The following is a 23,339-nucleotide window of genomic DNA, read 5'->3' on the forward strand; positions in this document are numbered from 1 at the left end:
TTGTTGAACTGATGATAAAGTCACTGTACTCATATCGCCTTCAAAGTCCAACATCTTTGAGATGTGGTGGAACAAGAGATTCAAAACCTACAAATCTGCATTAACTGTGTGATGCAATCATGTGATATGGACAACAATCTCAGGAATGTTTCCAGCACCTTGTTGAGGGCTCCAACGTGGTATTAACAAGGTGTGAGTAATGAAATTATATGCCACATGTTACTTCAGCATCTGCTGCATAAACTTTACAACAAGCGTATTTGCTCTGACCCTGCTAACTACAGAACATTGAATTGATCATTTCCCATCGCTCTCGTTCCTTTGACAGCGTATATACCTGCAGTTCAAATCTACACAAAAAAACGCAGTAACATGTACTGTAATTCCAGTGTCTGAAGTTTAATCAGGACAATAAACTCAATAACAGTAGTAGTGCAACTTGCAGTAGTAGCTTTTACAGAAAAAGGGGACAAACAAAAACACAGAGACACTGCAGCAGAAGTCTGAAAATCAAGCAAACAACAAAATAAATTTAAAAAAAAGAAAAAAAAAAAAAAAGATCTCCATTCAGCTTCGGTTTGTCTCATTACCTTGGCTGTGCAAGGTAAAATCTAGAACACGTACATAAGTAAGAGCTGGGTGTTTTACTTTGCAAACATGTTTATATAATAGTATAGCGGGAATGATTTAAGCCACAGTTTGACAGGCAAAAATACAAAAGTCATCTCCAACTTTAGGCATTGTTTTTCTTTATACCTGACCTTTAGTTCTTTAAGCAGCAGGAACAATGTAACAGCAGATTTCTTGCAGATTTTCATATCCTTAATGAATAAAGAGTCAGAGCTGAAAGTGCATGGGCTTGAGACCACGATGTCTAAAAATGAATTTACAGCTGTTCAAGACGCTCGTGGAAGAATCTGAAATTTATCTGGGATGTGACACGGCATAATCCTTAACACAATTTAAAAGACAAATAAATTATACTAACAAAACACTCACTCGCACACAAAACACACATTCTTAAATCTAATTAATTTAAAGAATAAAAATTAAAAAAAAATATTCAGCAGAGGGAATGTGATATAATACAAGTCATGAACAATATCGGGCAGACGAGTGAGCCAATTAAAGATGATGCAGACACCACTGAGGCTTTTTTTGACGTCGTCTGATAAAATGAACCAAGAACATTTCAAGTACTTGAAAACGTTTCTATCCATTTTGAAGTCACCTTCGTCAGGTAAAGCAGTGCTCCAGCCAGTAGTCACTAATGCCTGTTAGCTTATAACGCCACCCACACAGAGGTGATGACAGCAGCCGTGTTGACCAGTGAGGAAGACAAAGCACAAAAGAGTTGTGCCCGCCTTGCAGCCGCAGCATCGACAGAATCAAGTCTTTTAAAGGCAATTGAGTGTCCACTTCTGCCCCCTACAGATGGGAGAGCATCGTCCTCAGAGCTTTACAGGAAGACAAACTCTTCACTGCTTCTTCTGTTGTTGCTTCTGCCTAGTCTCCCTGGAGGCAGGATATGAGCTGGAGGTCCACTGTGATTGCTGCTGTGACCCTCAAGTCCATAATCCTGACTGTGGCCCTCCACAAAGGTGAAGACAGGATACTTCTCCTTCGACGATGACAGAGCCTGGAAGGACAACAAAGTCCAGTTAAAGCAGATAATCTTAAAAACAAAACAGAATATATCGCACGCAGAGAAAAAGAGGAAAAAAAAAATCAGTTTTTGACATTTTTCTTCTTCAAACTATCATAACGATATCTCCCAATTTATTATATTTAAATTTGTTTTGGGAAAATATTCCAATTTTGTTCTCCCACAATGGTAAATAATACTTCTAAAAATTAATGCATGAATTACTGAGAACACTTCAAGACTGGGCCAAGCTCTAGCAATGGTGAAAAATGTAATAATTTTAATGCAAAAGCCCAAACAAACCAATTACATCCTTGGCACATATATTATTTGAATGGAATATGAAGATCTACATACAGTACCTGCTTCGATTGTGTAGCACTCGCTTTCTACATTTGCTCTCGTATTCAACTGACTGTTAGGCATTACAAAGAAAAGCAGCCAATTCTCATGTTTTGACCTCAACTCAGAAAAAATAAAATCGGAAATCTTTGCTTGAAAAATTTGAGTAACTTGAGCTATTGAAATTGTATCTGTGCAGAAATGAAAACAACAAGATGATTATTCAGCTTTCTGGAGCCGAAAGTGATGGCTTAATATTGCTTTTTTTCCCTCCAAACCAACTCAAACATATTTAACTGTCAGAAACAGGACAGATTTATCTCTACGAAAGAAAGAAAAAAAATGCTGCTCATTTCTATTATGTTGTATAAATTAAATCAGAGCCACAAAAATGTGAGGAGGTTGTAAAAACTCACCTCACTGACAGCAGAACATAGAGACTCAAAGTCCTTCTTGTTCTTGGCGTAGAAACCGATGGTGCAGCTCGGATCCATACGGTTGAAGGGCATCTTTTTAGGAGAGCTACAGTGGAACGACTGCAGAGTGGTAAAAGGAGACATGGGTCATACAATAAACAGATCAGAGCCAACTAAGCAGACATGTTATCTTTAATGACCCGTGAATGAGTTTGAAGTCATATGATATGATCCCAGGAAAAAAAAGGAGATAAAAGCCAGACAGACAGAAGAGAAGAGTAATGAAGCAGGCAGCAAACCTCCAGTGAGAAGTTAACTTGACTGACATCGACCACTGGCTGGCAGTAGTGAGGATCCAGATACAGCAGCTGCTCATCTGCCAGACAGAGAGGAATCCAAGTATAAAACAATAAATCAAATAGTTAAATGATGAATAGTCTCTCATACTTTTTATAATTCAGACAGCTTGTTCCTGCTGACCTTTGTAACAACTACCACAGAAGCCCAAAGCTGTAAGTTACAAACTCTACTTCCTTAACAAACCACCAAAACATATGTATAATATTATATTAGACATTGATACAAAAGGCACAATTTATATTTTTAATTTCAGAGAGGCTTTGTGATGGTTCATACAGGAAGTTTCCATTTGTAGTGTGAAGATTTATTTGGGATGTGCTTTTTTGCCTTAAGGGTTTTAAACCATTGTCAGGTAGCAGTTAAACACATTAGCAATCAGCTAATAAGCGACAAAGTGACAAATGACACCACAGTTTTTAAAAGCACATTTTACTTATGCTTCTAGATATCCTAAGTTTAAGAGTAAAGTGTCGTGAAGAGTAATGCAGAGCGTGATAAGCAGAAGTAGCAGTTCTGCACCAAAGCAGCGCGTCATTATCCACACCTGAGAGAATGTGTGGCTCCTGCATCGCCACTGCAAGAATAATACGGGTTGCAGAGGAGCATAACAGCAAAAAATGTCAGTTCTTCCCTAGCTGCCCTTGCTTCGGCTGGATTTATGCAAAAAGATAAAAAAAAAAAAATGTACAGAGTATGTTTTTAGCAATCCTCACCTTGGAAACCAATGAAATACAGCGAATGTTTTGGTTTGCCTCCGATTATTCCAATACAGCATTCCAGTTTCAGGAAGTTCTGAGAATGAACACAAATATTTTTAATATGAGTTTAGACACTTAAAATCCTTTAGGAAGTGGGGTCAGGCACTGGATGGTTAACAGACCTTGACACAATCGATGTAGGATGGATTGAGGGCCTCCCCTCCCAGCCGGACAGGGACCAGTATGATAACAGACTTCCAGTCCTGACTGGACGGATCGGAAGAAGTCTGATTCAGTGACCGATCACACAGATGCACCACATCTTCTTTGTACACTACAAGGCACAGAAACAGTGAGGGTTAAAACAGGCATGATGTAGAGAGCAGACACTTTATTAGGTACACCTAGTTAGTACTGGTTTAGACTCCCTTTTGCAATCAGAACTGTCTTAATTATTTCCGGCACAAATTGAACTAAGCACTGGAAACATTCAGAGATTTTGGTCCATACTGATGTGACAGCATCACAGAGTTGCTGCAGATTTGACAGCTGCACATCTGTAATGCAAATCTCCTGTTCCACCACATCCCAAAGGTGCTTGGTTCATGTGAAATTTAAGGCTACGTCCACACTAATGTGTTTTTGTTTGAAAACGCATTGTTTTCTCTCCGTTTTGGCCTCCCGTCCACACTGAGACGACGTTTTCCCGTCTCGATGACGCATTTTAGTCATGTGGTGCAGTCATGTGACCAATTAAACAAAGATAGCGGAGTGCATTATACAGCAGTTGTTTTGATTGCTCTCAATTCTGACAGCCCTAAAAATGATTAATATCAGTTTGTACATGCTCCGGATAGCTTTTCTTCAAATTCTTTAATTCTCACTCGCTTTTGTGCATGCGCAGGACTGGAACGTAAGCGTTTTGGGTCGTTTCAATGTGGACGCACAACTCTGTGAAAACGACTGAAAACGCCAGTGGAGGCGGAGCGTTTTCAGACGAAAACGCAGTTTTCAAATCTATACAGCCTATCCGTAGCCTAAGGTATCAGTCGGTACTAAGAAACTATCCCCCACACCATTACACCACAACCTGACAGGATCGATTTTATGTTGTTTATGCTAGACTCTAATCCTAGGATCCAAATGATACAGGAAAAAATAAGACTCATCAAGCCATTCTTCTGTTGTTTTGTTGAGCTTGTGTGACTTCTAGCCTCAATTTCCTGTTCTTAGCTGGTAGGAGTGGCCCTGGCATGATATTCTGCTGCTGTAGCTCATTACCTTCAACGTTCAAAGTGTTCTACATTCATAGAGGCTCTTCTAAATACTTAAATTATAATGAGTGGTTATCTGAGTTTCTGTTGCCTTCCAATCAGTTTGAAGCAGTCGGGTCACTCTCCTCTGATTTCTGGTATCCACAAAGCATTTTTGGCCAAATAACTCCTGCTCACTGGATATTTTTCTTTACTTTGGATCGTTCTCTAAAACCCAGAGATGATTGTGTGGGGAAATCCCAATAGATCAGCTGGAATATTCAGACCGGCCCGCCTGGTGCAAACAACCATGCCACATTTTAAGTTTGTTAATCCCCAATTCTGATAAATGCTTTTAACTTTAGATGTACAAAAACACTGACCGGTGAGTGTATTTACACTCTTAGTGCAAAGCAAATATCAATCTGCTCTTTTCTCATTATTAAGCTAAACAAATATCTGCTCTATAAATCTCACCTGTACAATCCTGAGCCACATATACAGCCAGGTTTGTGACCACAGATGTTTTGTCCACTGCTTTCCTGAAAGGGACAAGAAAACAATTCCATAATTCTGGAAATGCTTAACAGCTGTGTAAATGATTTCAGAACACAGAAAAGCCTTGCTTGCAAAAACGAGCCCTTACCGTAGTATGTGTGCGACTACAGAGGGGCCATACCAGTCACCAGCCTTCTTCCCCGAACCTTTGCCAATATCCACCAGCTGGTGAACGCCAAAAGGTGCTGGGGGCTGATCCCCAAACCAGGTAACAAGCCTGGAGTGGATGTGCTCTTGCCTGTCCTTTGTGGACTCGTAGACCCTTTTCTTCTGGCTGCATCTAGGTGCCTGACTGCTTGGCAGGGATTTCTCAGGGGTGCTGGAACCTCGTGGAGAGCCAAAGGAGGGTATTGGGACCCCTCCAGCCCGGGCTGGGGAACGTGGACGGAATACCTCAAAGTCCACATCAGTAAGCTGCTGACACTCTGGCCAAACCCAGTCTAGAAAAACAGAAACAAAATGTATTTATTTTATTTTTTTTCTTCAGACTTTAAACGATCAGAGGATGTTACAGACATGAGTATACACACAGAAAAAAAAAACAGTATAAAACTGTGTATAAAACAAAAGAACGGAGTTAGAGAAAGGATGGGTTGTCAGTTTTTGAGTCAACCATAGACTGTATATAAAAGATGGACATGGCTACCATGTGGGAACCTGTAGGCGAGATCCCAAACCTGAGGGTTTTCTCCTTGCTATCATAGTGGTGGTTGATGTGACTGAGAAACCGAGGACACTGCTCACTCATCTGGAAATGACACCTAACTTTTTCTGTAACTGACCGAGGGGTGACGGGCGACGAACTGGGATAGTAAATTAAATGGTCTTTAACTGGCCAGTTCCAGAGTACAAAGTCAATGAATGACAAATGTCACACTGAGATTAGCACAGGTTATACCCTGGTGAATTCATAGCTTCCTGCACCCTCTACTCAGGTATCTCTCTTGGCTAAACCAGAAATGAGACACGGACCATCTTTAGCTTTGAGTTATATGTGAGGACACATCTTGGTCAGTGCCGCAACCTAATTTTTATGATATTTTATATTCTTAATGGATGAACACTTCTTATGTTGAAATGTAAAAATGTGTGTACCAGATGGAGAGTTCTACCTCTGGGCATCAAGTGAACCAGGAGCCCCTGTGCCAGCAGCATCTGCCCACTGCGCAGCATGCAGCCCCAACCACAGTCTGTTGTCCAGGTGGAGCCCTCCAGCTGAGGGAACTCTCTCCTATAGGTCAACCAGATCCTGGACACAAACGCTAGGCGGAACCGCTCCACCTCATCTGAGAGGGAGTGAAATAGAGAGGTGGAGCAAGAGACACACAAACACACACATATTTAGAGCTCTAGCACTTTGTTCAAGCATTAAGCTGTTTGTATTACTAATTTTAAATGATGAAAAAGCTCAGTTATGATACCTGCATATAATATTTTGGAAATAAAAGCGCAGGTTTTGTCTGTTTTAGTTCCTACTGCTCAGCTTTCTCATGTCAAATAAACATTTAAATAGGAAACGGTTAACCAGTGTGGTTAGCCACAGCACACATCACTACAACACCTGGGGTCTATTCTTCTTTACGTTTCTCTAGAGAGGAAATAGTTTTAAGATGTATGAATACATTTAGCACTTACCTTCACTGTTAAGCAGATAGGAGTGACCCAGGACAGTCACAGGAGACATCTTGTTGAAGGAGGTTTTAGACTTAACAGTCCAGCCTGCAGACAGAGGCGCAAAAAAGATTCTCAAAGCAGAAATCTCAGTACTCCTCTATATAAACAAAAATCCAACACTCAGTCTTCATTACTTAAAACTGACTACAAACCATATTTGACATTATTCCATGCTGACATAAGTTTGGCCTTGAGTTTGTCCATCTCGTCAAGCTCCCCGGCGGCTTCTCTGCTGGCACCTTGAGTTTGTGGAGGCCTGACTCCAAAGCTGCCCTGCCGCTCCATGGGCTGCTGCTGCCTCCCCCTGTCCACCAGCTCATCTTGCATGACTCCCCCTACGTATTGTGCTGCACTCGGGGAAACTGAGTTCATGGCTCCGAGACCTCAGAGCTTACCTCTTGTGCTCCTCATTGCGACACAGAACTGATGAATGAACGAAAAAGAGGAACAACACAAGAATCTAGGTAAAAAATTAACTACTGATGCATCTTGTACTCAAAACGCTTTTACACTCATCCTGCCACTCATATACTTATTAACTCAAATATTTATTTGGATTTAAACTCATTTTAAAAGTGGCTTTTCTTCTTTGAATACACAGCACACAGTTACACTGGATTTTTCCTGGCTCTTAATTATCTGTGCCATCTTGTTTAACAGAAGTCTGAAATCTCCCTGTTATTTCTAGTTTATAAACACAAGTGGATTTTATGTTTCATCAAATTAAACTGTAGGTTTGAAAAGCCTCTTGAAATATTTATCTCTGAGTGCTGAATGTTTTTCATCTTCTACATTGCCGTTGTCACATATATCCAGTTATCAACGGATAGACGTGACATTTGTCATCCATGTGATGGTAATAAGTAATAAGTTTCCATTCTGTAATCAGAATGCTAAATATACATTTACTGATGCCTTTTGCTTCTGGTCAAGTACCACCCACAGGTCTTGAAGTCTGGCGGTATAAGAATACTGATAATCCTCTGTAGTGCCTGGTGTATTTCCACTCAATAGTTTTGTTTATGCTGACATTCTACCTTGATGTAAAGAGCAATTTGGAAAAAAAAAAAAAGTAAGATTCAGAGGCTCCATGAATCCTGTACTGATCATTTTCTATGGTATTTTCCTTTTATATATTGATTATTAGCCTGTAAATTTAGAGAAACTTTTCATTGTTTAGCAGATTCTAACTAAAGTACACATTTTCAGTTTCAACACTGCCTTCAGAGATGAGCACCTGTTTCTGGTTTGTATGCTCTAACATTTTTTTCTCCTGAAACCTGGTTGTGTGTTTTCTGTTTGATGTAATAGGAGGACCAGCTGTGTTGGTGGTTGTGGGGAGTGTTGTCTTGTTTTCATGTTTCATGTTGCTAAAAACAAACAAACAAACAAACAAACTCAACCCAATTTCTCTATTGTTAAAACGGAATTGGTAACAACCAAAGAGGCAGAGTTTGCACTTTGGCAGATAAATGACTAATTACATAAACCATTAGGGTAAAAGAAGAAGTCAAATTTTTAGCTGATGTATGCGGGTATGTAATTGCAACAAATTTTATTTCCCCTGAAAACATCAAAGTCATTCATTAAATAATACTTCTTATAAGAAGGAGGATTGTTATCCATGGCTAATCACTTTCTAACATTCACACAATAAAACTGAAGTAGCACGTACAACTCTGGATTCAGTGCCCAAGGACACTTCCGCAGGTAGACTTAAACGGTGAAGGAACCTGCTGACTGACAGATGACCCACTGAGCCACCTGAGCCACAGTGACTAAGACAGAGAGCTGGAAACGAAAAGACCCATTCTATGTCCAACTTCCACATTTACTATAATTGCTGTATTCTTTTATGTAAATGTCACTGGTATTTGAATATCATTTTAATGTGTGCCCCTAGATATTTATATTTTTCTAAAAACTCTGTAAGGTCATTATTAATAACTACTGAGGAAGCTGCTTGCTTTTGCACCTTCTTAATCACATGTGCATTTGAAGCCTCCCTTGTGTATTTGTATCATCAGCTTGTATAACTGATTGAACTGTTGCCAGGATACTATTGCGAAAGAGATGTTTAATCTGAGTTGTCTGTCTGGTTAAGTAAAATAAAAACATGTTTGTATATGCACAATTTTCTTTTTAGTCCTCTTGCATTATACAGTCTGTCAATGATCCACACTCATACTTTCTGCTGAAAACAATATGCTTGCGTTTGAGAGATCTGATAACAGCCTAAGGACCTGAGCAGTTCACAGGTTTCCTTGTTTCATTATGGATGTTTAACTCTAGAAAAAAAAACAAGAACAAAGTAAGATCCTTCGTTTTTTAACATCTGTAAGTCAGAATCAAGGGCAAACAGCACAAAGAAACATTAAAAAACCCCAAACTGTCAGAGTAAATCCGAGTAATCATCCACAGCTGCCCATTTGAAGCACCGCAGCAATTTCCTAATGTTGTAAACCTGCTCAACATTTGGCAATAAACCCCATTCTGATTCTGATTCTGATTTCACAATTTGAAAAACACTTAAGGAAAGTACCAGAGACCTTTTTCACCCTGCCCTGAAACTGATGAGTAGCACTTTCGACAGGGAACAGAGAGTATTACGATGAGTACTAACTGATCCTGCTGATGGAAACGTTTCTATGGTAGAGAAGAAAAAAAAACACTCATCATGTGATAACCATTTGACAACCGGTATGTCGGGCTTTTCAACGTCTGTAAAAGTCATCTGATGATGATGGTGGCTACCATTTTTCATCACCTGTAAGTCAACCGGTTTATTAACCATAATCTATTATAGAAACACTCTCATGACACGACCAGTGTCAGGGTATATGAACGGATTCTGACCAGCAGCCTCACTGTCAATTCCCATTTACTGCTCTGGTCACAAAGACTCACCAGCACTATAGCGCATACCTAATTTAAAAAGCGTCTTTCACCATTATTAAAGAATCAAAGGCCAGCAACAACATACCTGATGTAAAGGTCGGTTAAGCAGGTCGGTACCCCGTAATAGAGCCACTCATTTCGGATATTTCCTCCCTCCTGGCGTACAGCGGCAGCCTGAGACTAGCTGGCTGAACACGCTAACTTCTGCAGCTAGCCCCGGCGTTAGCTCTCTAGCACTGAAGACGGAATCCCCGAAGAGCTTAATGCTTTTATAATAAAATACAGTTAATGTACGAATGGTAGACTTCCTCCCATTTAACACAGAAAGTCATTTATCTACACGGTTACGAAAATAAGCTACTACATAGCGTCTATGCTGCTCCGTGTGACAGCCCCTGACCGGACAACATTTACTTCCTGTTGTCCTTTTCCGGCGCACCACTATTGGTTGAATTAAATCCTGTAGCAAATCTGATAGGATAATATTGCACTAATGCGCAGTGCACGGTGCCATTGGCTAATAATAAGTCCTGTAGTTATGCAATGAGTGACCTGGTTAAAAAGTATGCGTTACTAAACATAAATAATAAATTTAGGTACAAACATGCCAACAATTGAAAAAAGTTAAAATAATAAGTAACATACAATTTTGGTTTATATATTAGTAAATAATTATGGTGTAATTAGTTACCTTTGTGCAGCTTTCAACCAGAATAACCATCATACATCCAAAATCCAACAAAAAAAATCTCAAGCAGGACCCAGTAAGGAATTGGCAGAAACGCCAGCTACTGATAGATAGAGCAGTTTCTTGAGGCTGTAAGACCAGGGTGAGCACTGTAGACAGTCCAGGTGTTATGCCTGGACTGACTACAAGAAAGCCTGTGAATCAGTCCCTCATGCATGGATCCTGGAGTGCCTAGAACTGTACAAGACAGGACCTTAAGAGCCTTCTTTAGGAAAGTCACCATCAAGAGTGGGATTTACCAAGGAGATGCTCTGTCCCCACTGCTGTATAGGCATAGGCCCGAACCCCCTTTTAGCCAGAACATTAAGAAGACTAGATATGGATACAGACTACAAAAGGGAGCAAACATTAGCCACCACCTCTATAAGGAAGGAATGAGTCTGAGCACTAATGAGTGTCAGAACCACCATCAAGGATGAAACAGCAAGGTCCATGAGTACACCAGGATGATGGTCACAACTGATTATGGGAACCCTGCGGGACTTCTTAATACAGACAGACAAACTGGTGATGGCTAACCAACTGGACATAGTAGTGGTGGACACGCAGAGGAAGACAGTCATAGTGGAAGATGCAGCTGTACCAAGTGAAAGCAACATGAGGGAGAAGAAACATCAGGAGCTCAAGAAATACCAAGGGCTAAGATGTGTAGGGTGAAGGCAACAGTGGTGACTGTGGTAATCCGATGACTGCCAAACGGGGGAAGTGGCTCCAGCAGATCCCATAAACGATATTCGAGAGCTCCGTCCAGAGCAGTGCACTGTGCAGGACTCTCAAGCCCCCAGGGCTTTGGTAGAAGACTCAAGCTTTAAGGATAAAGAAGGGTAAGTAACTTTATACTATATACTTATAACATATATTTTTAACCTGTCATCCTATCCCTGGCATCCTCCTGTGTCACACCAATCCTCTGCATGTCCTCAATCACTGCATCCAATCTTTTCTGTGGTCTTTTTCTCCTGCTCTCAAGCTCAATATTCAACATTGTTTGTCCAGTATATTCACTTACCCTCTGCTGTACATCTAACCATTTCAGTCTTGCCTCTTTAACTTTCTCTTGAAACCCCTCAGCCTAATTTGTCCCTCTGACATACTCATTTCTAATCTTGTCCATATCAGTAACTCTTAATGAAAATCTTCTCTGCCTCCTGTCTTTTGTCAGCATCACTGTCTTCAAACCAAACATCATAGCACACACCACTACCATCTTTTAAATGAGTAATATATTAACAGACCTGTCATATGTCTTCAAATACATATGGATACATTTTCATGTAAAAATAAATTACCTCCAAGCATTTGATTTTCAGGGGTTAGACTGATGGTTATAACATTGCTTAATTAATTAGCTATGAAAGTAATAATTTATTACACCTGTACAGCTGCACAGCTGTTATAGGGCAAACTGCAGACAGGTTGCCAGTTTACTGTATCACAGAACGGTAGACCACTTAACCTCACATGCATGTCTTTGGACTATGAGAGAAAGTCAGACTACCCACAGAGAACATGCATCTCTACACAGAAAAGGCCCCAGCTGGCCTGGTTAAGTCAGACCCAGGGCTTTCTCATTGTGAAGCAACAGGACTAACCACTGTACCACCATGATGCCCTAGTTCAAGCACACTATTTTGATTTAATTTATCCTTATTCTAAGAAAAGAATTCAGTGCGAATATGCACAAGTAGTGCAAGTATTTGTTTAGTTCCGTCTTAACATGGCTTCACGTGTGGAGGTTACACATACATCATGCCCTAGACTTGGTCCCTAAGGTTAACTGGTGATTCCAAACTGACTGTAGGCTCAGATGTCAGTGTGTGGTTGTCTGTCTCTGTAGTGGCTCACAGCTTGTACAAGGTGTGCCTTTTTTCTTGCTCTGTACCAGCTAGGAAATTCTCCAGCCTCCCTGCAACTCCAAAAGTAGGAGAAAACAGATGGGCCTTAGACACTTAAAAGGATGTGAATGTTTTCTCCACTAGTCAATGACAGTTTTGTTTTGTTTTTTTCAGTAGAAGAAGAAGATTCCAATCCATTTTATTTTGTTAATAAATGCAGCTAACTGTAATCTTGATAGTCTTGGTAGGATCAGAGGCCTTTTCATTTGCAAAGGAATCAGCTTCATAAACCTTTTCACAGCTGGAGAAACACAGAGATAACTAATAACATTAACTATGACTTTATTCCAGAGATTATAGCGCTGCAGCAGCTGTGAAAGGTTATTAGCTACACCTGTCTTTGACGGCTCTAAATGCTCTAAAAGAAGGTCTATTTTTTAAAAATGATTCATATTTGCCCCTAGGTAACACCCTTTCATAAAGTAGGACACTGAAGTCAGAATTAACAACACCCACCAAGCTCTCCTATTAGTAACAGCTACGATGACATGAACATCTTTTTTCAGGTGTAAAGAACTTATTAATAATTACCTGCACGCTGTAGCCAGAGGTGTGCTTACTGTGATAAATGCTGCTGTGGGATTAGAGGTTAAAGCCAAAAAAGAGTGAGATCCTGCAAGTTTTGGAACAAAAACTGAATTTTATTCCACGTACTGCACTTCAGGTGTCTGCATTTAGGTCACACCTATCACAAACAAAAATGCCGCAGTGGTACAACTAAATACACTTCGAGTGAACAGAGAAATGTGGAATGTTTTTATACTTATCAGACTTTTGTGTTCATTTGTAGAATCCACATTGTATACAGGATAGTAACTTACAAACAATATCATCAACTCAAGATTTTTTTTCTTTCAAATAAAGTGCATTTCTACTACTCTCTCTGTCAACCACGGAAAGAAAAAGACATTTTAAAACATGTATTATAGACACCACTGATCAGCAAAAGGCCTGAATTTTGATACAATAACTGCAGGAGTTTGTTTTCTTAATCGGGTGATTTGAGATGACCTGATGACTCCTTTATTACATCAAGGTATAAAAGAACTCCTTGCTGTGAATATAAGACAGTATATTTAAAAACGTAACTATTCACAAAGATATAATTAACAGTCACAACGGAAAATTAATAATTCATGTTTCAAGTGTTCATTTTATAATTACTGCAAATATTTTGTCATTAGAACTTTAAATGCATATTTGGTAACCGTATGGCTAACAACAACCATCAAATCAGTGCTCTGCACTTCATCAAGGAAACACTCACTCCAATAGATTATGATATTTCAAATATTTGATATTGATGCTAACCACTGGAGGGCAGTAGAGTAGTGTGTCAAATGGGAAAAGAAATCCCTGCCAAGCATGTAAGGCATGGGATATGTTTTCATATTCATGAATGGTTATGTGAAAAAACTGCTGCCAACACAGCAGAGATCAGCCTCCTGGTTTGTAGCTCTATGCAGTCTTAAGCTCATTGTTGCGGATTTCCAGGCAGATACAACAATGTAAAGCAACAAGCGGCTGCTCTTCGTTAAACTGTACACTGAACACCCAGTCGGAAGTGACCGAGACAAACTTTCACTAGATATGTTGTGCAGATGAACCACTTGTTTGAGGTTTGGAGGTAAAAGTACATTTTAATCCGTGAACTTCTGCATTGGTGTCAGATTTACATGCTGTTGTTGGCTGAATCAGTTTCCCTTTTATGTTTTTAGAACCTTGAATATCTACAAAAAATCTAATCACTGGCAGAAAGTGACAATTAACAATCACATCTGGATTAATCTGTTTAGCCACCTACTCTCACACATGGATTTGCATAAGATTATGTACACTGGATAGTCATGAATTACAAGAAAGTGACTATGACCAATGAGAGAGGAACATCTTTTTGTGTGTGTGTGTGTCTCCTGTGAACATTTCCCAGCATTCCTGCTGAGATCACTGACAAACACTTTTATCTGTACGTTGCACAGCAAAATGTGAGGATTATATTAATCAGTCTGGACAAGCTAACTTGTAAGTACCTAAATACAAAGTCATTCTGATTACACTGTAGATAGCCTGGTTTAAAGAGAACGGGCTCGATGTGATATTCCATGTATGCACAAACCCTACTTTTGCTATAGAGCCCTTTAACAAGTAGATTATAGTATGCTACATCCTTGACTGCCTGCTTTTTCAGATTTGACTGAAAACAACACACGGGGTTCACTGCATATGTGCATAATACATTTTTCTATGCCTTAACATGCTATAGTCTCCCAAGCAACCTTCACTGTGCCGGTTTGATTTGTTGGGGAAGGATTTCCTTCCTGCTTAAAAAATAAAATAATACTTTAACTGTTACTGGATCCTGACTGCTCATTTTGAGGAGAATTTTCATGCCAATGACCCTCGCTGAGTCTGCCGAGTCTTTGAACAGACACAAACATGGTCACACGCTTCTTAATCCACTCATAAACACACTTGTGTCCTAATTCGTGTGACCACAGGCGTATGGATTTAAATGCATGAAAATCAGCTGCTGACACGGCTGCTTCCTGTGGCGATGTGCGAGTGTGTGTTTGCGAATGTGGCAGCAGCCAGAGATGGAGTGAAGAAAAGGGCTGCGGTAGCCCATCCTGCGAAGGAGAGATAAGCGCCGAGGTCTGACGTTCTTGCTTTCCTCTGTGGCCTTCAAGAACCACCAGAAATTGTCCCAGGGTAGCTAAACGCACATGCGCTTGCACACACAAACACACACACACAAAATCCCCTACGACAGAGATTGCGAGACTGTGCTCGCTGTGACGTCCACTGACAGAGTGCCTGCTTTGGCTTCGTCTGACCGTTTAACTCAGGAAAGTAAACTGCTGGATGATGAATAAAGAGCTCAATTATCTTCTTACTCAGTAACTGTTTGATGTGTCAACTTTGATTTGACTGTTTCACTGCTTTGGTTGACGAGCAGTAAAAAAAAACAAAAACCAAAATCAAAAAAAACCCAAAACAAAAAAAGGGCTGGCTGAAAGAAAAAATAGAGTGACTGGATTTGGTATTCACAGTATTCAGCATGTTTTGATCTGTAAAGCACTTTTTGACCATCTTGTACCTATTACACATGTACAGTACAAACCATGTGACATGCATTCACACAGACTCACATATACATCTGATAAAGTGTTTCACATTACATTTAGAGTCCTCTTATTAAAGTATTTATAATAGAAAATCAACAGTTAATGCACCTTTACAGTAGATCTTTTACTCCTGGTTTTAGGTTAGATTCAGTCAGTGATTGGAATCAATAAATAACATTTTATACTCTTAAACTGGAATGTACATTGGTTTTAAGTGCTAGTCTTCTGTTGCATTGTCCAAAAAAGGCATCTTCTTTTTTTTTCTTTTTACTAAAGTCCCATTTAGGGACTCCATGAGGTCACATTTTCGGCAGGCTGCTACCTGTTGCCTTCTCTAGCGGTGAACCAGCAGGACTCTGGGTCACCACTGCAGCCCCAACAACCACTCGACCTCCAGCTGGAGAGTCAGACTTTCCCACTGTGCCTCCCTGTTTTTCCTCTGCTGCTTTAGACTGCTGCTCTTTGCTCTTGGCCCCCTCTTGAGAGCCGAGCTTGATCGGCCCGAGGACGTTTTTGGCCACAGTGGTCAGCTGGCTGACGAAGCTTGTCTTGTCACCAGGGGAGACAGGCCGTGACTTACAGAGGGAAGGTCCACAGAGGGAGGGGGTTACCGCGGTTGGGGAAGGAGAAGGAGAGGGTGAGTGCTCCTCCACCACCTCCAGACGACATTTGTCCTCCCAGTCGAGTGATCCCCGGTAGCAGTTGACAGCCCCGAGTCCCTGCCTTACTTTGGCCAGTGACAGCGCCTGCCCATGCGGGGGAACGACAGGAGGGAGGACCCGAGCTGGTAGTTTGGGGCTTTTGGAGCCAAGGTCTGGTGTCCTTGTGTCACTGCTGTCAGTCCCCATCTTTCTCAGGGCGTCTCCAACTCCTGATGGTTTAAAGGTTTTGCTCAGAGGACCTCCTGTCACTGTTGTGATGATGCCAGCGGACTTATCTGGAGCAGAAACAGAGCTTTTGCTGTAGGCAGCTCCAGGAAGACCACACCGGCTCTTGTTGTCTCCTTCCTGCTTTGATTCAGGTCTGCCCCCTAGCTGCTGCTCCTGTGGATGTTTACTGTTAGAAAACAGACTTTTGGCTATCTTGGAGTCTAGCTGTTTTGGAGACATGTCCGCCTGACTCTGGGTGAACTTCTCAGGCCCCTTGTGAGCACCTAAACCCCCTGTTGTTTTGGTAGGCGTGCTAGGGGTTATAGCTTTAGTAGTTCCTGCACTTAGTACAGAGCTTTGTGAGTTCAAAGGCTGCTCACTTGCATGAGGTTTTCTTCCTAAGGATGACTGCGATCCTGTCCCAGCCTCCTTCTCCCTCTCCACTCCTCTCTCTTTCTCTTCCCTCTCCCTTCCAGCCAGTAGTGTTTCCCTGCTCAGTGGTGACTCCTGTCTCCCTAGTCTCCTCGCTGGCTTCAGCACACCAGTCTCTGGGGAAGTTGAGGATGAGGGTAGAGGGGGAGGATTAGGAGGCAAATTTTCCCCTTCTGTCTCCAGCAGGCTCTGGAGCCCAAGCTCGCAGAGGAAGGCGTCCTTGCGGTACTCAGAGTGCTGCACCTCAAGGCTGTGTTTCCTCAGTGGACCCCCCAGCCCTCCTGTAGAGCTTGACTGGGTTAGAGGTGAGCCGAGCTTCTCTGCTGACTGCACGCGTTTGAGGAGAGGTGATCGCGGAGGCTCGGCACTCTTGGGCCTGGGACGTACCACCGGCGGGGAAGAGTGGAGCTTGGCAGGGAAAGACTGGGTTGTGTTGGAGCTCCCTACAGTGTGACCTGGTAAAGGTGGAGGTGAAGACTGGGTGGGGGAGGGCGTGTGAGCCAACGGGGACAGTGGAATATTACCGGCAGACTTACAACGGGCAGACCGATACTGGCGATGGAGTTTCGGGGAGAGGCCGTGCAGTGAGCTGGGTCTCATGTGCTGTGAGGGAGCCGGGGAGTTTGGAGTGCTGGATGCTGCAGAGCTGCTCTGAGAGGACGCACCTGCAGAGAGCAGAAAAGATGAGTGAAGCTGTCAAAACCCCCAAGGAAGTAAAATTAATTTGTGCACTGTTTATTTTCAGTGTCCTACCCAAGTATGAGGGCTCAGGGGTGGAGCGATAGCCCTGAGTTGGAGACCGTGCAGACAGGCTGTGAGTTGGGGAGCCGGGAAGACTCTCACTGGAGGACAGAGAGCGATTCAGGGAGGACAAGCTGCGGCTGGTGTGCAGGAGATTGGACTGTTTTGTGATCTTGCGGAACAAGGAGCTACGCTTCTTACTGCGGGAAAGAGAAGAGAATAATTAAAGAAGGAAGGAAGGTCTGAATTGGGAACAAAGATAACCGACAGTAATTTACAGTATTTATTAACTTCGTTTAAAAGCACAGTACTGATGGGTTTGCAAGTAATGCGTACTAGCTACATACAGTACACTGAGTATTTTAAACTGTTGCTAAGCATTTCTCAAAAACATTGCACAATTTTGCATTAATTCTCTATTATTTTAATCATATCAGACTCGGCGATGTGCTGCTCTACAGTGTTTTGACAAATTTCCTGTCATTGCTGCATTCAAGATAGCTTTGACCTTAAGCAGTTACTGACTTCGAAGTCTTGTTATAGTCTCCGAAGATATTTTTTTTTTGTAGTACATTAAAATAAACAGAAATCAGGTTCTGCTTTAAATGTATAATGTGTACCTCAGCCACAAAACTGTTATAATCAATAAAGCAAAACACGTAAAGCTCTTCAGTTAGTAAGGCTAACTCTTCTTTGGTCTATAGCCATTATAATAATGAAAAATATGTTATTGAGGCGAGAGTTCAGCTGAGTCGTTGTATAAGTGCAGTGTAGCAGCTACTTGTCCTACTTGTCCTGGCTGTCTTTGCCCATCGTCCTCTTGTTTCGCCGGGCCATCTTGCACTTGTAGCTGGCCTTACGAGCAGGGCCCACTTTAATGGAGGTGTTCTCAAAAGGTGTGGTTGTCACCGTCACCTTGTTGCCACTCTGCACAGAAGAGCAATAATAATTTCCGCACTGACAAGCCCATTTACATAAAGCCTTCTCTTGAAATTGAAAGCTGGTTATTTATATTGCCAGCGTGGAACAACTGAGAATAAATAAGCCTGCTGACCTTGAGGATGAGCTCCACTACTTCAGTGTGGACCAGACCGTGGACGGGCTCCCCGTTGACATGAGTGATGAGGTCACCAGCACAAAGGCCAGCTTCCTGGGCGGGGCCACCGTCCTCCACATGCTGCCAAAACGCAAAAAATATTCAAGTTTGCGGAAGGGGGAAAATCACCTCCATGTAAACAGAATGCTCATGTTGTGATTCTCACTGGTAAATCTCAAGACAAGACAAATATTTTCAGATCAGATTATGTAGCATATTTGTGTATGGTGAGATTAGAAAAGTGGCTCTAACGTTCAACAGCAGTGATCTTGTTATGTCCCTATTGTCCAGCTTTACCGCCGTCCTAATCCTGCTCTGCATTCTAAGTGCTTCCCTTCAGTTTAATCCCCTTTTTTAAATTATTGATTCCTATTTAATGGCAGCTCCACTTCTAAAAGCACACTCACAAATCAAAACACAGGCCATCCCTCTTTGCGTGAGGTTATGGAGTTCAGCTACAACATTAATACATGTCTGAGAGTTTCTTACCCAAACAATGTGATGTACGCTGTAGATATCACTGTCTCCAATGTAGACTCTGATGGCTCTGAGAGTAAAGCCATATTTCTTTCCGGAGCGGTGGATGGTAATGGGGGAGCGCAGCACACTGACTGCTGGGAAAAAGTCTCTGCTGGGTGAAGAGTCGCGTGACGAAGGGTTGGAGGAGAAAGAGTGGGGCGACATGGGACTGGCCAGCGGGGAGAAGCCGCCATGCTGCTCCACTAAAAGCAAGGAGACGGTAAAGAGGAGAAATAAGTATGACGTATCAGTAGTATTATTAAATGTTTCATTGTCTCTTTCCTTGCCCTTCTTACCTGACGGTATGATAACAGACAGGGCCGTGGCAGAGGCTGATTTAATGACCTTGTTGCCTGCTCTGGAGTTTCGCTTCTCTCCCTCACCAGACAAATGCTGATGGCGTGCCCTCCGGAGGACCAAGTCATTTGTTGCTCGTGGCCCCAGAGGGTCATACAGAGGAGTCATCACATCCCGGCCGGTTGCTGCAGGACCTGGGGATAATGTGGTGATGGCTGTGGTAATGCCCGGTGTCTCTCCTGGCCTTGGAGATTTGTCTGTGAGCACACAAATTAATAACAATGTTAAAAATGACTCAGCTGACTCAACAGTAGCCATCTTATAGGCAAAACCTCTTTTGCTTTCTCTATCTGCTCTAAAATCTGTCACTTTCTCTCCTTGCAAACATTTCACTATCTTTGAGGCTTTCCCGCCTGCTGACACACCTGCCCCATTGATCTCCTTCAGACTGTTCCTTTGCTCCAGCAGGCTCGGTGAGGGGACAGTAGTCCCGTCCAGCGAAGTGCCACGGACCTTCATGTAGTTCTGGCGGGACAGGAATTCGGACTCGCCCTCTAGAGGTGAGGCAAAACGATGCGTGTCCATCAGAGCTGAGAAGCGTCGTCGGGCACCAAGAGGAGGGCTCGCATCACCTTCTGTGTAGAGGGACTCTGAACAGGACAGGCGCTTCCTGTAAGAGAAGGATGCAGTCAGAGAAGGTAATGGCACAAATTTCTCTGCAACCACGCAAGTGACTGTCTGCTCTAACAGTGCAGCAATGACTATTACAGCCCTACAGAACCTGTGTGGGTGTGTTTTGCTTTTCCTTCCCTGCTTTTGGTAATTACCATTCTACAAAAATTCAGCCGATGGGAATGTCTATGATTCTAGACTAGGAATAATAAAAACTCACAATTTAAGAAATATGACAAAAAGTCTGAGACGATACTTTTTTAAAAAATTTCTAAGGAAAACATTTCTTTCTAGTTAATGAACCACATCACTTCACTTTGCATTTGAATTAGCAGTAATTAAACACCAGTGATTTTTTTTTAGCAGAGAAAGACAGGACACAATCAGATCATGTATTTTTATTATTTTTCTAATTAAATCATAATTAAATAATGAGCTGTAAGAAAAAACACTTGGCTGAAGAGAGAGATGATACAGATAATGTCCATTTGTTTTGGCTGGGGAGAAAATATGTAAGGTAATAAATAATGAGTCTCTTGATTTTCTATTATGGAGACAGAACCTATCAGTTATTTCCTTTCACGTGTGAATACAGAGTGATTTCAATCCCGACAAACAGCCTGAGGTGAAATGGAGACATGAGAAGTAATGGAAATCTGTTTCCTGTGTATGCAAACCACAGTATGAAGGAATTAGATCTCACAATGAGAGTAAATTTTCCATTTATGCGAGCTACAAACTAAAATGATTGATGCAAGCTAATTAGAGGTCTTTAGTTTTCAATATTAAGATTGAGGCAGGCGTTTCCTGTAACAGACGAAGAGCTAATAAGCTGTGTCTGTTAGGAACTGAAACAGCTTCAGAATCGAGGGTACAAGTATCATTGAACCACTTGCACTCAAACTAATGAAATGGAATAAAACTAATGAATCTGTTGAACAGAAACATATGAGGCACCAATCAAACTCGGCTCTCCTCCTTCAGACTGGGTGGATCTGATGCTGTTTTTGTCTCAGAGTGAGTGCAAATCCTCACACAAAGATCTTTTTATACAACGAGTGTCAGAACTGGTGTGAGTGAGATGGAAATAAAACTCCAGACAAACTGAAATAAGTGAGGCTGCCAAAAGGAAAAAACCTTCAGGGAATCACCTCATGAACATCCTCATACGTTGCTTAGGTGTAAAGAACACCCCTCCTTACTGTGTCATACCTACAATAAACTGAACCTTATTCAGTGCTGCCCACCACTCACATCTCAGGGGATCCAGTCCTCCAGCTCTTGTCCCTCATGCTGAAGCTGCCCATGCTCTCTCTCTTCGTTACCTTGTCCTCCCGTGGGCCCTTGTGTTCCCGACGGGACACGGAGCACGTAGCTTTCTGTTCCAGCTGAGAAAGATGCTCCATGCTGCTGTACACCTGCAGCGGGACACAGTCAGATCGATGAGCATTTGGTCTGTTGGCTTTGATTAATAGCTCAGGAGAAATGTTGCTTTTGAGTTGGAGTTGCAGATATACATTCTGTGTGAATTTGTTTCAGACACATGCCTTTATTTCAACAATTACTGGTGATATGATGGTTTTTATTATTCAGTTCAGGTGGAGATAGAGTGTTTTTGGCATAGACTGTAGATAAAAGTCTGTGACATCAACCAAAGCTTGATGTCATTTTTTTCCCCTGAAACCAGCAACTTCACAAAGCTGCCCAGCCTAAAACGCACACTGCTTTATCATCTATTTTACTCTAATTGGTAACATAACTTACAAAATTAGTAGCATGCAGTATTCAGTATGATTGTCAAGACTGAAGTCTCTTCAGGAAGGTATTTATGAGGTTATAGATTAAGCGAGTGCATAGTTTGCATAGCTTTCCTATAGAAAACTATGCAATCCCACTTCAGTTTCCTTTGAGCCACGTCCCCATTTGACCTGGAAACTCAATCTTTTCAGTCTATAGTTTCTGGTAGCAACCTGGCATAAAATACACAAATAAATGGACTGGTACTATCATTGACACCTTTTGTCTCGTTGTGCTTTAGACTACAAGTGTCATTTGGCCAACCACCGAGTGCACCTATACGCACTTTTATCTAACATTGACCGATGGATTGGTAAGAACTTCAGTTTCCGTATCTCGCCCCAAAATATTTTAGCACATGGACAGGAGGAGCCAGTGATACTTCTGATTAGAAGGCAACCCGCTGCATTGCCTGAGCTACAGCCAACCAGTGGGGAAGATGTCAGATTCCTTAAATTTCACCAGCTTTTGCACTTCAGTTTATTTTTACAGGTCTGCTTATGTATGAAAGTTGCATAAAGGATAGAGCCAGCAGTATAACAAATAAAATAATCAGATATTCACCAAACGTCTGTAGCTCACTCATAATCACTGCCTGAGGCTACATCCAGTGCTGTATAACACACCTGAATCCCCAAGCAAACTGTGGTCGCACTGCAATTTCAGTTATAGGAGATAAAACCGCCTGCCATGAGTCTGAAATGCCAAATCGATGGAGGACTTGTTAATGGAGCATCTCGGTCCAGGTTTTAGCTTTCAATGTGGTCTGCCAGCTCAAAATGTGTGCAGACCATTAAAAAAAAGATTTTACTCTTTTAGATGATTCAGCCTTTAAAACATGCATATATGCCTCCTTAGGAAGCCTCTAACAGCTCAGGTTTGCAATTTCTGTGGAAAATTATGTGTCACAGTCTGGCCAAAATACTTTAAGAGTCTGATAAGGAGAACATTATGAGCTGTTAAATTTTAGGACATTCTGGCAGTCGTAATTTTCACTATTGGCAGCTTCAATTCAAAAATACAAATTTCCACCTTGGCTTTTGCAGATATGTGAGTGAGCAAGACTGGAGAAAATGTCCATTTGGAATTTATTAACCAGTTTGCTTTGATGCAAGTCTGTGTGCATTATGTAATCATGGCAAATGGTTACTGTGCTATATAATCAGTGGGGTTTTAATCGTGGGAACACTGTGCATCTAAAAGTAAAATGCAGTTAACTCATTTGCCTAACATATGTTTGAGAGTAGAAGGAGGCATAAATCTTTGGGAGCATTGTGTCAGGAAGGCCCACCTAGGGTAAAAAA

General features: G+C 41.7%; 2 protein-coding genes across 2 annotated transcripts in view; both read right to left on the reverse strand.

Moving 5' to 3' along the window:
• Positions 1–39: 39 nt before the first annotated feature.
• atg4da (autophagy related 4D, cysteine peptidase a) lies at positions 40–10,251 on the reverse strand. The gene is made up of 11 exons (XM_080881504.1): positions 9,930–10,251; positions 7,099–7,369; positions 6,908–6,991; positions 6,385–6,558; positions 5,361–5,712; positions 5,192–5,256; positions 3,644–3,795; positions 3,477–3,555; positions 2,703–2,779; positions 2,404–2,523; positions 40–1,639 (listed from the first exon to the last, which is right to left on the reverse strand). Exons 2-11 carry the CDS (start codon positions 7,316–7,318, stop codon positions 1,460–1,462), a joined length of 1,503 nt encoding a protein of 500 aa, XP_080737630.1. The 5' UTR covers positions 7,319–7,369; positions 9,930–10,251; the 3' UTR covers positions 40–1,459.
• Positions 10,252–13,173: 2,922 nt separating this feature from the next.
• The window catches only part of mast1a (microtubule associated serine/threonine kinase 1a), an 80,570-nt gene continuing 70,404 nt past the window's right edge, over positions 13,174–23,339 (reverse strand). The window contains exons 20-27 of the mRNA XM_080880660.1: positions 21,493–21,656; positions 19,992–20,236; positions 19,566–19,823; positions 19,240–19,472; positions 18,709–18,831; positions 18,445–18,581; positions 17,667–17,854; positions 13,174–17,578 (exon numbers count right to left, since the gene is read on the reverse strand). Coding sequence (XP_080736786.1) covers positions 15,912–17,578; positions 17,667–17,854; positions 18,445–18,581; positions 18,709–18,831; positions 19,240–19,472; positions 19,566–19,823; positions 19,992–20,236; positions 21,493–21,656 — 3,015 coding nt within the window. The 3' untranslated portion in view covers positions 13,174–15,911. The remainder of the gene's footprint in view (positions 17,579–17,666; positions 17,855–18,444; positions 18,582–18,708; positions 18,832–19,239; positions 19,473–19,565; positions 19,824–19,991; positions 20,237–21,492; positions 21,657–23,339) is intronic.

The sequence above is a fragment of the Rhamphochromis sp. 'chilingali' genome (genome assembly GCF_963969265.1).
Source record: "Rhamphochromis sp. 'chilingali' genome assembly, chromosome: 4".
Classification (NCBI taxonomy): domain Eukaryota; kingdom Metazoa; phylum Chordata; class Actinopteri; order Cichliformes; family Cichlidae; genus Rhamphochromis; species Rhamphochromis sp. 'chilingali'.